The 15,839-nt window shown below is 40.8% G+C and overlaps 1 protein-coding gene across 1 annotated transcript; it reads left to right on the forward strand.

Moving 5' to 3' along the window:
* The first annotated feature begins 10 nt into the window (after positions 1-10).
* On the forward strand, positions 11-13,569 carry LSM3 (LSM3 homolog, U6 small nuclear RNA and mRNA degradation associated). Its single transcript, XM_080823669.1, has 4 exons — positions 11-119; positions 2,652-2,762; positions 5,393-5,488; positions 13,016-13,569. The coding sequence occupies exons 1-4, from the start codon at positions 99-101 to the stop codon at positions 13,094-13,096; spliced, it is 309 nt and encodes a 102-aa protein (XP_080679795.1). The 5' UTR covers positions 11-98; the 3' UTR covers positions 13,097-13,569.
* The last annotated feature ends 2,270 nt before the right edge of the window (positions 13,570-15,839 follow it).

The raw sequence follows: 15,839 nt of genomic DNA on the forward strand, positions 1-15,839 counted from the left end.
TTCTCCTTCCGTCGCATTGCATTTTCGCATTTCCGGAGACAGTAACGAGGGGCTCGCGTACTCCCGCGAGAGGCGGGAAAGGGCGCAGGGTTTGAAACATGGCGGACGACGTAGACCAGGTGAGTGAGTTCTGAGGCGCTGGCTCCAGGAGGACTTCTTCACTACGGGTCCTGGCCCCGCTGGGCTTTGCGTACCAGGGCTACCTTCTCCAGCCTCACCGGAAGGTGGCCTGTCATGCCGCCTGTTTCTGGGTTATCACGGCTTCAAGCTACCTCTTGGTAACCGTGCCCCCTCCGAATTTTGTCTCAGGCCCTGAGATGTTTTCCTTTTCGAAGCCCGCCTGAAAACTAGTTATTCTTCATGCTGTTTACTTCCTTTCTCTTGAATCTCATCTTCGTCTGCAGGATGAGAATGATTATCCCCGCCTGCCTTACGGATTCTGATAGAAAGCGTGATAATAAAGCTTACTAGTTATGATTATTGAGCGTAGCAGTTTCATTTATCCAACAGATACGTAGTAAACATCGGCTTTATATGGCTAAATACCGTTCTGTGCACCAGAGACACCGGCATTGACGAACATCCTTGTCCCCACTTGGAGTTTATATTCTGGGGAAGGGCAGATAATAGAAACGTGCAATAGGTAGGAACTGTGATGTTGTGTGAGGAAAACAAGCAAGGAACCGATATATAAAATAAGTTGATGGTCCTACAGGCTTTCTCATCTGCTCTTCTTTTCCCCAAAATCCTTTTCCTCAGATATATCTGTGGGTCAGGCCGCAACTTAAGCTTTCTCCTGAAATCTCAAGCAGGACTCATGTGGCCGCCTACGTAAAACAGCACTCTTTCTTAGTCGCCTTGATTTTTCTCCATGTTATTAATATTAAATATACTCTTCGTTATTCAGTGTCTTATCTTCCAGAGTATGAGTTCTTTTTTTTTTTTTTAATTTTTAAAGATTTCACTTGTTAGAGCACAGCAGGGGTAGGGGCAGAGGGAGAGAGAGAAGTTGACTCCCCACTGAGCAGGGAACCGGTGGTGGGTCATGATCCCAGGACCCGCGATCATGACTTGAGCTGAAGGCAGATCCTTAGCCTACTGAATCCAGGCACCCAGAATATGAGTTCTTTAAGAACAGGAGTTCTGGGCACCGTCCTGACCATCCTGTTTAGAACAGTTATAGAAACACTGAACAAATAATTTACTGAACAGATGAATTGGTTAATCCTTTGAAATGGCAGTATTTAAAGCTACAGGAGAAAAAGTATGTTGCTAGTGGGCACTCTAGACCAAGCCTAAAGGAGCACTGGGGCTCTGTGGTGTGTATCTTATAGTATTACTGTATATTTGTTAATGTGCCTCTCCCCACTAGAATGAACTCCTTGAGGGCAGGGACTGACCTCTCTCATCATCTAGTAGTTGGTTAGCTCTTCCTTAACGAACACCTGTTTAACTGGGAGTGAGAACCAGTTTGGATCCCTACCCCCCTCCACACCCCAACCTAGCTTTTTAAGCTGTAGAGCCTGTAGCATTCAGTCACATACCCCCACTAGCCTAATATACTCACTGAAGAAGCTCTCCTTGAATAATCTTATCAACTCCTGGCTTCAACCATCCCTTGCATTTGGATGACTCAGAGTCATCTTAGCCCTGATCTGTCACAGTTCTTTAATTGTTAATAACAAGAACCATTTCTAAGTACTCTCAGATTGCCAGGTACTATTTTAAATACATTAAATATGTTGATTTAATATATTAGCTCATTCTACACTCACAAGATATGGAGGGAAGACATGGCTTCCTCATTTTACTAACAGGGAAGCTGATAATTAGAGATGGCATGATTTTTAATCTGAATTCATAAGTATCACAGGGTGTCTGGGTGGCTCAGTTGGTTAAGCATTTGACTCCTGATTTTGGTTCAGGGTGGTGAGATCAAGCTGCAAATGGAGCTGTGCACTGGGCATGGACCCTGCTTAAGATTCTGACTTTCCCTCTGCCCCTCTGTAAGTGACAGCACGTACTGTCTCATAAATTAAGTAATTGATAATACAGGTTTGAATTCATATAAGTATCACATTCAGGAGTTGAACCCATACTGCCTGACTTCAAAGCTAGTGCCTTCAACCAGTATTCTCTATATTCATCTTGTGGCCAGTTGTACCCTAAACTGAACCTGACCCAACTGAACCCATAATCTTCCCTCAAACATTCATGTTTCCTTAGCGTTCTGACTAGTGTGTGTGGTAATCATTAAGTGGATATTTTTCAAATCACTAAGTGATATTTGAGGTAAGGCTAAAGTCCCAGAGAGTAACTTCCTATAACGGAAATAGGGTTAGGCGTTTGGATTTTGAGGGAACAAATACAGTGATGATTATTTTGCCATATAACTGCTTCCTGTGTATGTATGTTTCAGCCTTCATTTATACAGCACTTACTATGATCCAGGCTCTGTTCTAAGCCTTCATACATGTCATTTAAGCCTCACAACAACAGTATTAGATTGGCACTATTATTACTCACATTTTACATATTCGGAGACTGAGGCATACAGGGGCCAAGTAACTTGCCCACAGTCACACAGTATAGCAATGATTTGAACACTGCACTCTCTAGTTCTGTATTACTAAGCCTATTTCTTTCCTCAGCAACAAACCACCAACACCGTAGAAGAGCCCCTGGATCTCATCAGGCTCAGCCTGGATGAGCGAATTTATGTGAAAATGAGAAATGACAGAGAGCTTCGAGGCAGATTACATGTAAGTAAATTTATTAAATTACCTTGAAACCAGATTATTTCCTTGTCATCCCTTACTAACCCTACCCTTTGAAATATAAACACTGTCCAGTGTAGAGGAGTATTTTGAGTGTAGATAAGAGAAAGGTAGGTCATCCATATTTGTACAAGCCAAATGGAACTGCATTTTGTTCATGTTTTTAACATGTTTTCCCCTCACAGAAATGATGTGTTTATTAAAGAACATTTTCATTCCTTTCCTTCTGTTTATTTGTAAATAGCATTTACTCTCCATTCTTCAGTGTTCTTTCAGTTACTGACATGTACATAAATCTTTGTTTTCTTGTGACAAAAATTAAATAGCATAGAAGTATATAGAGTGAAAGGTATAATCCCATTTTTTCTTTTGCTAACCACTTAAAAATCAGGTCTGTGGTCTTTCAGATCTTTTCTGTATATTTACACAAATAAAAACATATATATGTGATCACATGCATATATATGCACTGTATACACCACCTCTAAATAAAAATGGATCTTACTATACATGTTTTTGAGCACCTTTCTTTTTCACTTAATCTTTCTTGGAGATTATTGATCATGAGTGTATATAAATCTTTATTTTTTTTAATGCCAGCATAGAATTCTATATGGTAATAGTGGGTTTTTAAGACCGTTCTCTATTTCTTGCTACTATAAATAATGCTGCAGTATGTGTCTTTATACATATTTCTTTGTGTATATCCGCAAATATTTCTACAGGTTTGGTCCTTTGAAGTGGCGCTATTTATTCAAAAGAGTATACAGAACGTTTTGCCCTTTCTTGACAACTTGCTCTTTTCCTAAGTATATTGTTTTTATTACTGCCATTCTACCTTAAAGTGATTTAAAATAGCTAGTATTTATTGAGCATTAATTACGTGCCAAGTGCATTTATTATAAACGTTTTGTATGGGGGCACCCTAGTGGCTCAGTCAGTTAAGCATTCGACTCTTGATTTTGTCTCAGGTCATGATCTCAGGGTCATGGGATTGAGCCACACCTCAGGCTCCACATTCAGCACAGAGTCTGTCCCTCTCCTTCTGCCTCTCCTCCTGCTCTTCTCTCAAATAAATGAATGAAATATTTTTTTTTAAGATTTTATTTATTTATTTGACAGACAGATCACAAATAGGCAGAGAGGTTGGCAGAGAGAGGGGGAAGCAGGCTCACTGCTGATCAGGGAGCCTAATGCGGGGCTCAGTCCCAGGACCCTGAGATCATGACCTGAGCGAGGGCAGAGACTTTAACCCACTGAGCCACACAGGCACCCCTTGACTGAAATAATTAAAAAAAATAAATAAATAAGTGTTTTGTATGTAATACCTCATTTAACCTTTAGAACAGTTCTGTGAGGGTAGATACTTATTAATCCTGTTTTGCATTTGAAGAAGCTCAGGCTCAGAAAGGTGAAGTTACCTGCTTAAAGTTTAACAGTCAGTAAAGGAAGGGCCAGAATATGAACTAGGCCTTTTGACTGCAGCCCTACTCTTTAAGTACTTTGATTCTACTTTCCATAAAACCTAAAGTGAAGGACCTCCTGTACTTGGAGAGGAAGTAGGGACTTAGGGAGACAGTAGCCTTAATACACAGCTAGCTTTACGAGAAGAGGGACCCCTGGAAATGGAATAGTGGCAATTTTGCCAAGAAAAATAGAATAGCGCTTAATCATGTGGGCCAGTGGCACGTGGACAGGCACCCCCGGTCTGTTTTGTTGTCTGAGCTCTCAGAGGCTTCTTCTGTTCCCTGCTAGACTTGATTACCTTTATACTGAATGGCCCTCAAACTTTTGTGTGTGTGTTTTCTGGCCCTCGTATAGATCTTTGCTCTTGTTAGTGTGCTTTGCTACCAGTTCCCACGTGGCTGATTGGCTACTTTTATTTTCATACGGTCTGGTCAGCCATTTAACACTGTTACAGGTAAGCCTCAGTGGGTTCTGAATAAGGCCCCTGGAGTTTAACCTTTCAGTAAAATACATGAGCTTTGGAGTTTGGATTGAGGACATCCCTGAATATCAGAATTGCAGCTTTTATTGATTGAGCCCACAAGTGCCAAACACAATTTATTTTGGCTAGATTTTCAATGGGCAGGGTGTTGCTCTACTTACTTTACATGGTGGTGTTTAGGACAGGGAGGGTTGAAGGGCAGTATCCTGTGCCTTTGGGAGACTGCAGTGCCATCGTCTTAGCAGTTAAAGAATTTTATTTCCTTTACTGTCTCTTTCCTGTCATGCTGTTACAGAGAGAATTGAAAGAAGTCTCCTGAAAAGTGATGAATTTCCCTTTTTTCATAATTAAATATTACAAATGATGTGATTGCCTTGGATGAACAGTAAGGTGGATACTTTAAAAAAAAATAATTTCAAGTTATTTTGCGTAAACTCATATAAACAGCTTTGTACTTTTATCTTTTTAACTTTTTACTTTTACTTTTTAACTTTTATAGGTTAATTAAATTATCACTGGAAATAATTTGTGAAGAAACAGTATATTACTAGCAGAGTTATTCTTTGCTTACATATAAAATTTGTGGTATAAGTATTGTGCAGAAGACCTGTTCATAGTTTCTTAATTTGATTATTAAATTTCTTGGTCCCTCACCTTTCCACTTCAGGCTTATGATCAGCATTTAAATATGATATTGGGAGATGTGGAAGAAACTGTTACTACTATAGAAATTGATGAGGAAACATATGAAGAGATATATAAAGTAAGTCATGCAGTTCTGTTCCTCACTTTTAACATATCAGTTGTTCTTAGTCTCCAGCAGCTTCACACTTACAGGAAGCCTGTCATGATTTGATACCTAATAGGGCTCAGTAAAGTATAGCAATCAAAAGCAAAACCTTTGGGGTCAGACAGACCTGGTTTCTAGTACTGGTCTGGCCATGTCCTATCTAGGATACACTGGGTCAGGGAATTAACTTGGGGGATTTCATTTCCTCATTCTTAAGTGGGAATACTACCACTACCTCATAGGGTTGCCAGGATTCATGGATACATGAGAGTGTAAGATGCCTATGTATGCTACTATATGAGAGTAATGCTGGACAATGTTGTTAATGTTTCATATGGATCTGAGCTACAAAAACTAAAACTGAGAAATTCTAAAAATACTCCTTAAAATTAATAGTAAGCCTAGTACATGTTAGCATAAATAACATTCTTATTTAACAATAACTACTAGAAATGGTGAGAAGCATCTTTATTTTACCTGTTTGCAAATTTCTTTCATACCTGGCTTATTTGATGACATCTAGATTCTCATACCTTTCTCTGCATTTAATCTGTTATGATATGTTACTGTTGAAGAAAATACAGCCTCACAGAGAGGTAGTTAGAAAAAGGAGGAGTACTTTTTGTGGATATTCGCCTTTGATGCTTTGTTAAAACTCAGCAGGTGGTAGTTTCTTAAAGGTTAGATGCCGGATGCCTGGGTGACTCAGTTGGTTAAGCATCTGCCTCACGTCATGATCCCAGGGTCCTGGGATTGAGTCCTGCGTTGGGCTCCTTCCTCAGTGGGAAGCCTGCTTCTCTCCCTTTGCCTGCCACTCCCCCTGCTTGTGTGCATGCTCGCACTCTCTCTCTCTCTCTCTCTCTGACAAATAAATAAAATCTTGAAAAAAAAAAGTTGCGACGCCACAATTATCAGTGAACTTCTCATACTCTTACTATATGCAGATTCATTGGTCTACCTTCGTCCTTTCAGTGGATTTGTTAACAATGCAGGATTCTGTAATATCAGGCATGGCACTTATCATTTGGAAAATATTAGTTTGTGGAGTTATGCAGATCTTCTGAATGTTGGCATATTTCATTGTTCAATATAAAAGAAGAAAATTACACTAAAGTCTTCTAAGTATTGGGAAGCCAGTCTGATGCTCCTAGAGCATAGTGGTTTAAAATGTAGACTGAGAGTGTAGGACTGGATTTAAATCTTGACTCCCTCGCAGACCAGCTATTTAATTGTATCACACTACCCAACCTGTCTGTGACAAGTGTCCTTACCTATAAAATGGAGTTGGTAATAGGACCCACTTTATACAGCTATTTAGGATTCATTGAGAGGTTACGTGAAAAGCCTTTAGATTAGCAATAGGCGCATAGTAAGTGTTCAATTGTTAGCATTTGTTGGTTTTTGTAGTTCTGCTTTATCCTGGCTTTCTTTCTGTCTTCAACCACTGCTGACCTCCTTTACAAATTTTCTTCCTTTCTTCCTGTAAACATGGGCTTTTAAATTTTGATCAATATTTTTTTTCCCCTCAGATCCATCATTTAGTCACTGTCCTATGTGATAAGCCAGGAGTCCATTCCAGTAATCAGTACAGCACCAAAGCTTGGGCTCCTCACAGATCTAGGCTCAAATTTTTGCTGCTGGTGATTAGTTTCATGACCTTGGGCAAGTTAGAGAAACTTCTTAAGCTTTGGAGGCTTCTGTAAAATGACAGCTATGCCCACCTCCCAGGATTACAACAAAATGCACTAAATTCGGTATGTGTAAAGCTCTGGCATGTGGTGATTGGTGGCCATTATGATTGTGGATAAATCTGTGTCTGCAGTTTCTTTCCTTTTCTGATCTTCACTCTTTCATATCCAGTATTCTAACTGAAAATCTTTTCCCTTTTGATGTTATCTTGAACTCAGTGCATCTAAAGCTAAATTGCTGGTCTTCACCTTCAAAACAAGGTCATTCTCGATTCCCTATTTCTGTTACAATTTTCTACTATTTAGACCATAAATTGCAGAATTTTCTTGGACTTCTCTGTTTCAGTCATGCTGATTTAAATGTGTCATTTTCTTTCCTATTGCTGTGACTGTAGCTCAGGCATTTCCTTTTATGTCCACCTCCATTTCAGCCCATGCACAATTGACTGCCAAAGTAATTGTCTCACATAATGCTTTCATTTGTTACACTCATGCTTAGAGACATTTAAAGCTTTCTATGGCCTATAGAGCAAAGCACAAGTTCAGGCTAGGTTAAGACCCTCCTCAGTGTGATTGAAACTTTCTAGTCTCCTCTCTAATGACTCCTCTGGCCATATTGGTCCACTTGAGTCTTCAAAGTGTGCCCTCTGTAATCCTGCTTCTATTTCTTTTCCCATAATGTGCCCCCTAACTGGAACGTCACCCTTTTCTTTTTTCCTGCAAAGCCTGTTTCAAGAACTGCCTCAGTCCTAACTCCTCAGTGACACTTAGTCTGACCACCTGGGTCTTCTTTCTTCCTTTGGTCATTTCCTCCTTTGGTTGGATCGTCTAACCTTTGGTACTCTCAGCTGACACTGATCTTACTGACTCTTTATTTCTATAACCCTTTTCATCTTGTGAGCTATTTGATAGCAGAGCCCAGGACATTATTCAGACTGTTCCCCATAGTGCCATGTTAGCTACAGGTGTTGAGTATATGTGCAGATTGTTAGAGGAGTGTGGGGGAGGGGAGTAGTAGAGATAACAGAGATAAAGTATAGATCTTCCTTAACGTACAGTGGGGTTACAGCCTGACAAACCCACTCTAAGTTGAAAATACATTTAATATACCTACCAAACATTGTAGCTTATCCTAGCCTACCTTAAATGTCTCAGAACACTTACGTTAGCCTGTAGTTGCCCAAAATCATCTACCACAAAGCCTAGTTTGTAATAAAGTATTGCATAATCCATGTAGTTTATCGAATAAAGTACTGAAAGTGAAAAACAGAATGGTTGTTAAGTGTATTGGTTGTTGACCCTCTTGATCATATGGCTGAGTGGGAGCTGTGGCTACTGCCACTGCCCAGCATCACGGGAGAGTGTTGTACTGCATATTACTAAGACCAGGAAAAGATCAAAATTCAAATTTTGAAGTACAGTTACTTGTGAATGCTTTTTGCTTTCATACCACAGTAAAGTCAAAAGATAATAAGTCTAAGAACAAAAAAGAGATAAAAGTAGAGGGAAAATACCCAGGAAGAGAACAGAGAAATGGGGGAAAGGAAACTAAGACATGTTGAATAATTGCTGTGAGCCAAAGATATACAGATTTTATTACATTTAATCTGGTACATTTAATCTGGTAACAGTGAGGCCAGCAGTGTTATTCCCACTTTCTAGCCTAGGAAACCCAGGTTCAGCTAGGAAGAGATATGGTAAGGTTTTCCAACACCAGCCTAATTGCCTTCAAAGCCTATTGGGTTCATTTCTATGTATTAGGGCCTGGGGCTCAAAGTAGTTTGATGATGGAATTGATGAACAGTGATATCTTCAAGTTAGCAGTATGGCACTAGTTCTTTTGGAGAGCTCAGGAGTAGCTGAGCTAACATGGGTAGACTGCCTGTTCTATAAATCTCTAGGATCTGGCAGACCATGCTCTGTCCCTGCTACGGCGTGCTTTAAAATCTAATTTAGAAAGTGCCCACTATACAGAAAAATTGTGGGTGCCTTGAATGTGATCAATTAGGCAAAATAGCTTCAGAGAGATAACACTAGATATGGACGAGTATTCTGTCATAAGGTAAACTTACTCTAACAGTAAACAAGTGCAAATGGGAGGGGTTGGAGAGTTAACCTTTGCTGAATACTTGCTGTATGTCAAGCACTGTGCCATCCATTTTATATACATCATGTATAATTCTAACAGCTCAGTAAAATAAGCCTAGGTTAAAGCTAATTGGCAGTACTATCTCCAAAAAAGTATATAGTATGCAGTATTTCCCAAACTTAAATAAGCATAGTACTTTTTGTCTTAAGAATGCATATTACTACATAACAGATTACCCCAAAACTTAAAAGCTTAAAAGCACATACATTTATTACCTCACCATTTCTATAGGTCAGGTGTCCAGACACAGCATAGCTGGGTCTTCTGCTTCAGGGTCTTTGATGAGGCTATGCAAGGGCTGGAGTCTCATCTAAAGGCTCAGCTGCGGAAGAATCTGCTTCCAATCTCACTCACATTGTTGTTGGCAGGATTCATTTTCTTGAGGGTTGTTGGACTAAAGCCTCCGTTTTTGCCATTGGGTCTCCACTACTTGGCAGCTTGCTTCATCAAATCTAGCGAGAGAGTTGGCTAGCAAGATGAAAGTCAACATTCTTAAGGAACCTAATCATGATAGTGACATCCCATTACCTTTGCAGTATTTTGTTGGTTAGAAGCAAGGCATAAGTTTCACCCACACTCAAAAGGAGGGGATTTCACAAGGGTGTGAACACCAGGAAGCATGAGGATCATTAAGGGCAATCGTAGAAGCTACTTGCCTTGGAAAATGCTGCCATGTTCATTTCTGTTCACTGAATCTCCAGAAAACTGTCATTGAATTAATGGAGAATCATTACAGATGAAGCAGATTCCACAGGAAGGGAAGGAACTTTTTAGTTCAGAAATACAACCACTGAGTAAGAAATTTAAGTAAAATATATCTATTATTTTGATGAACACGGACTCTTTCACTAAACTTGCTGCCCTTGAACTAAGCGTACCTTTTGCAAGTGGAAGGAAACCAGAAGGAATTAACTGCTTCATAACAGCATTCATATGACACTTGTTTCTCGGAGAGTGATTCTCAGAGTATGCTCCTTAAAGCCGGAGCATTGGCATCACCCTCCACTGTGTTTGAAATGCAAACTCACGGGCCATACCCTGACCTCCTAAATGAGATTCTGGGCTTGGAGCCTAGGAAACTGTCTTAGGAGCTGGTAAAGAGGTGATTCTTTATGCATGATTGAGAGCCACCACCCTGAGAGAGTGTTACAGGGAAGAGTTAGATTACTTTTTCGGTGATAGATAAGTGTACTTGAGTTTAGCATACTAGTAAGTATAGAAATTTAGTGAGGGGTTCTCCTTTTATGTTAGTTCCAGTACCCAAGAAGCTCGTAAAACGTGGTTTTTACATTTTAAAAAAAGTTATGAAAATACAGCCATCACGAGCACACTATGAACATGTACACTGAAGACACACGAGTTGTGTCTCTCCACGATGTCAGCTTTATTCAGTCACGGAGCAAGGTTAACGTAATTATAAAGCAGGTTCGGGATTCTAAAGTCAATGACATTTCACCCCGTGATTAACTTGGCCTCTTACACAGCACACAAAGCAGAGCACAAGACAGGCCACACAACAAACAAGATAACACAGAGGGCGGGAAGTTAACGAACCAAACGCCAAGTGAGTCTATGGAGGCGGAGTGGAGATAAGAGCTCGTCCAGTCCAGGTCAGCTCTTGGCACTTGCTTCTTCTGATGTTCATTGAAGGCTCTCAGTTCTGTGTGGAGATCAGTTGGGCAGAGAGCCTCTGGCAGCAGCTGCCCTTTTAAAATGGTCAGATGGAGGGAAGGGCCCTTGTCTGATGCGTCTTGACAGTTTGCTGCAAAATTCCTCCGGTTTTGAAGGGATTTAATCAGTCTTGGGCCCCTGTAGACCTCCTCTGCTTCTGCTTGCTGTCAGTTCTCGGGTATCATCAGCTGGTGCTGGTGTCAGTAATATCAGGTAGCTGCAGTCCACTTATCTGCTCCTGTCATTGCTTGACGCGGGCCCCCGTGCATCATGAGGGACTCCATCTTGCTCTCTACAACTGCTCTTACTAATATTTTCTGCGTGGCAGAGGCAGGTGTCTACATGTGCTCACTTGTGGTATCGATTCCTAGAACCTAAAAAGAATGAATTAATTACCATCGCCCCTCCCACATCCTCTGTAGCAGAGCAGGGACAGGATAATTGCCCCTCTCCCCCCCAAACAAAACAAAACAAAAAACCTCTCTTTGGAATGGAAACAGAGCAGAATCCCCTGGAGAGGTGTTCCTGACTTGGTAGTAAAAGTAATGTCTTTTAGGTCAAGTGTGTCCCATGTGGTATTTGGAACATATTTACACCAAGAAAATTCTTTTCTATTTATGTGGAATTCAAATTTAATTGAGCAGTCTGTATTTTTATTTGCTAAATCTGGCAGCCTAAAGTGGGGGCTGCAGAGTTTTCACAGTCAAATTCTTGCTCATGGTAAAGACAAATAGTCAAGGGCTTTTTTAGCCAGGTTTAGTTTCTTTGAATGCAATTTCTTGAAAGCTTAGGACTTCACCTGTGTCTGATCTTTTCACTTCCAGACAGTTCTATGGGCCAATAACCTCAGTCAAAGTTCTTGCCTGTACGTGGCCTGCTGATGCCGTAATTTAGTTTCTTCCCCCTGTTCCTCTCCCTCTAATTAACGTTGACCCTTCTGCCATTTGCCTAATTTGGGTGGGAAGGCAGCACCCTTAATCTGACCCTTGCCTCAGGGCTGAGTTTGTTTAACTGAGAAGATTTACTGGGCTTGGTCCTCAAAGCTTTTGTTCTTGTTTATTGTCTATAGTTTGGGATCTAAAGACAGTTGGCTTTTTGAACCAGTGAATCCTATTTCTTGTAATCTTTCTTGAAAACCAGCTCAGTCTTGCCTGGGCTTATCTTTTATACTGCCCTGCTGAGTGCATCAGCAACTAACATTTGGCTTTTTCAACCTCTTCCCCTAGAACCTTTAGGTTTAGGAGGCCCTTAGACTACTTTCCAAGTCATTGCAGGTAACAGTTGTATCCCACATTTTGCCAAGGCATAAGAGGATTTCAGATATTCTTTATCTGTTTCCTTACTTCCCAAGGCTCAACCTGTAGGCTAGTGCCCCCAAGGTACTCATTCCGCATATGGGAGTGCAGTGGCACATGGAAGCGCCATGTGGCTAATGGCTAATGGCTCAGCACAGCAGAATTTTATTTCTCACCCACATAACAGTCCTGAGTGGAGTTTGAGTTTAGCATGATAGCTTTCTTCCACATACTCAGTCAAGGACCCAGACTTCCTCTGTCTTATGGCCCTGCCATCTCCAGAGTTCATTATCTGAATTCCATCTAGTCAGGTGGGGAAGACCACAGAGAGGCATTCATAAAAGGTTAATGGGTCAGTCACTTGTGTTTTCTTCCAATTTGTTAAAATCCAATCCTATGGCTGCACCTGGTTGCAGGGGAACATGAGTAATGTAGCTGTGTGCCAGGAAGGGGAAGAGAATGGATTTTGGTGGATAGCTCCACTCTGCCCCAATTGTTGACATCCAGAAGAAACAAGTAAACAGTTAACTTAGTGGTTCTTTGTGCTACAAAGGTAAGTAAGTGGTCAGGTTTTCAAATCAATTTGTGTTATGGTGAATCTATGTTATTTTTTGTTTTGTTTTCAAATTTCTCAAAAAATAAAAACGGTACTATGTATTTGTTATAAATGTGTTCTGTTTTTGTTTTCCTCTTCCAGTCAACAAAACGGAATATTCCGATGCTTTTTGTCCGGGGAGATGGTGTTGTACTCGTTGCCCCTCCATTAAGAGTTGGCTGAAACAAAGAATTTATCGTGTCTGGAATATAGGAGTTTTTGTATGATTGCCTCTTTAAATGTAGAAGACATTCAAAAGAGAAACCTGCGTAAATTTTGATATTAAGAAGTGACCAACCAGGTGGTGGGTATTAGGGAGGGCACGGATTGCATAGAGCACTGGGTGTGGTGAAAAAACAATGAATACTATTATGCTGAAAATAAATAAAAAATAATAATAATAATAAAATAAAAAAATAAATAAAAAGAAGTGACCAAGGATTTTTCCACTCCTGAAATGAGTTGATTTACAGATAACTCAAAAATTCTTAAGCTAACGGGCATTTTAATTTTTTTTCCAATGCTTTCAATAAATGTGATCGCCAAGATGCAGAACTCTTTTTTCAGGAATTAATTTGTTCTGTTGTTTTCTCAGACAATTTCTGGGTTTGTTTTTCTTTTAAATTAAACTTGAATGTTTCCTTTTTTGATACATATTTTTTTCATGCAGTCTCCTGTCTTGTGAATTCTTTAAAGTAAGCACACATCTTACATTGACTTTATTTGTACACATTTATCTGTGCATGCACTAGGTTTGAGGCACCAAGTGGAGTACTGAAAACTACAGTTTTGCCAATATGTGTTCTTCCTTGAGTCTTCTGGGTAGGCAGTTCTTTAAACCAAGAATTGGAGGACAGGGAGATAAGTGCTGATGTAATAATGCATATATAGGATGTCATAAGAGCACTGAGAAGAGCGCCCAAAGAACAGGTTGAGTGGGCGTGTGGCTGTGGGGGAGGTATCATGCCATCGTAAATGTTAACATGGCCATGAGCTGCGAAACATGATTTCTGTTACTTCTGCTCAGTCTGACTGATCTCTAAGGTCAGGCTCTGGTAGTTATACACCAGTGTGGTTCAGCTTGGACCTCTCTACCAATGCTGCCCATATTTTAAGACTCACAGAACATTTTTCCCCTCTTGGATCACAGGCCATTAATGGTGACAGGTCTACAACAACATACCTGAGTTGCACAATAAAACAAAGCTCTTTTTATTTCTAGCTTCAGTCAGTCAGGACTTCATGCTTGAAAGGGAAAGAGGAATGTATGTATGTATGTTTTGCAGTCTCTAAAACTTTTTTTATGCAGGACTTAGAACTTGACACCTCTACTTAGTAGGTTGTACCATTTTAAACTGTAGAAAATGTGATACGTGGATGGCTTGCCTGTAAATATGCCGAATGTGTGTTTGTTAATCCATTATCCAGCACAATATGCTAATATGCACAATATTTTAAGCCATGTGCAGGAAGGACACTTTCGATAAACATTGTGTAAAAAGATTTTATTTTCATTATTTATTGTACTTGTCCCTGCAAGTTAATGGAAAAGGGGAAGACAAGTGTGGGCAAGCTGGCAGGTTTTATCTTACATGAATAGACAAGAGAGAACCTTCCTTTGCTTCTGCCTACCCCCACAATTTGTCCTTGGGCTTCAGTATTCCGGGAGGTAACCTGTTTACATTAGCCTGTTCAGTATGGGAAAAATGGGACCTATGCTTCTGGTGGTAGCAAATGGCCGATCCTTTGGATCACCCTTTCCTAGTAGAACTCTTGCCTAGATGATGATGGTGATGATGGTCTAGGATGATTACCATAATGTATTGAACAAAGTGTACCTGGCAAAAGTGGTTTGTGTATGTATCCCTATTTGGTCTTTATGACAACTCTCCTACAGAATGTTACAAGATACTGAAACTTAAAGAGCTCGTGTTGCTTGCCTGTGGTCCCACAGCTAGCATGGGGCAGTAGGTGTGAATCTGCTGGGCTCCTATCAAGCGTGCTGTGGACACCCCTGGCTCTGGGTAGTATATTGCACCTAATGCCCACCACAGCCATGACATGACTGGCCATCTGGTCCTCTTGCTCTGCCACACCCTCTAGTTCTTTCCAGGGCTGTGTTTATTTTAGTGACTTCTGATATCCATGATTAGACCCTGGATACTTCTACTCTGTTCTTGATCATCTTTCTCCGTTTTTCCTAGAAGTGATAGATTATACTAGAACTTTTGGCAGTGAGGGGTGTTGTTCACATAGCAAGGTTTCTAGAAACCGTGGGCCTTTAAAATCACACTGCTGCCGTCATGTGCCAGTAAGACTCAGCTGCAACATAACAAACACCCACCCACCTCCTGGCTAAGATACAGGAAGAGGGGCCATAAAAGATCAGCTGCAGGATAACCGCTTGCATGTTACCAGAGGAAAAGGAGGCAGTGTGGGTTTGGGGAGACCTTTTGTGGTTCTTGGTACCTACCTGGAGGGTTGATGTCAGAACTCATTCTGCAACAGGGACAGCTCAAGCAGCATCCTGACACAGCCCTCATCAAGGCTTCTACAGGGCTGCACAGTGCTGCCCTCTGAGGGCTTACGCAATATGAGGGCACCCTGGAGCCATGCCTTGGACTCCCAGTCTGCACAGCACTCTGAGCTCCAGCCAGCGGGACATCCTGTGGTCATTGGAGCTGGTGACGAGGTTTCTGCAACATGGTGTCACATAGCTCAAGAGGAGCCTTCTGACCATCTCTCCTTTGGAAGCCTCTCAGCAAATGCCATACCTAGATCCCTGTCTTCGTGGTTTCCTGAAGGAGATTGTTACGAAATGTCATTGCTTCCTACAAAGGAAGATGGACAGACAAAATATAGGACCATGCATTTATCTTTGAGATGAAATGTGCCCAAATTGAAACCCACGTAACTCAAGTATCTC

Source organism: Martes martes, assembly GCF_963455335.1.
Source record: "Martes martes genome assembly, chromosome: 1".
Taxonomy (NCBI): Eukaryota; Metazoa; Chordata; class Mammalia; order Carnivora; family Mustelidae; genus Martes; species Martes martes.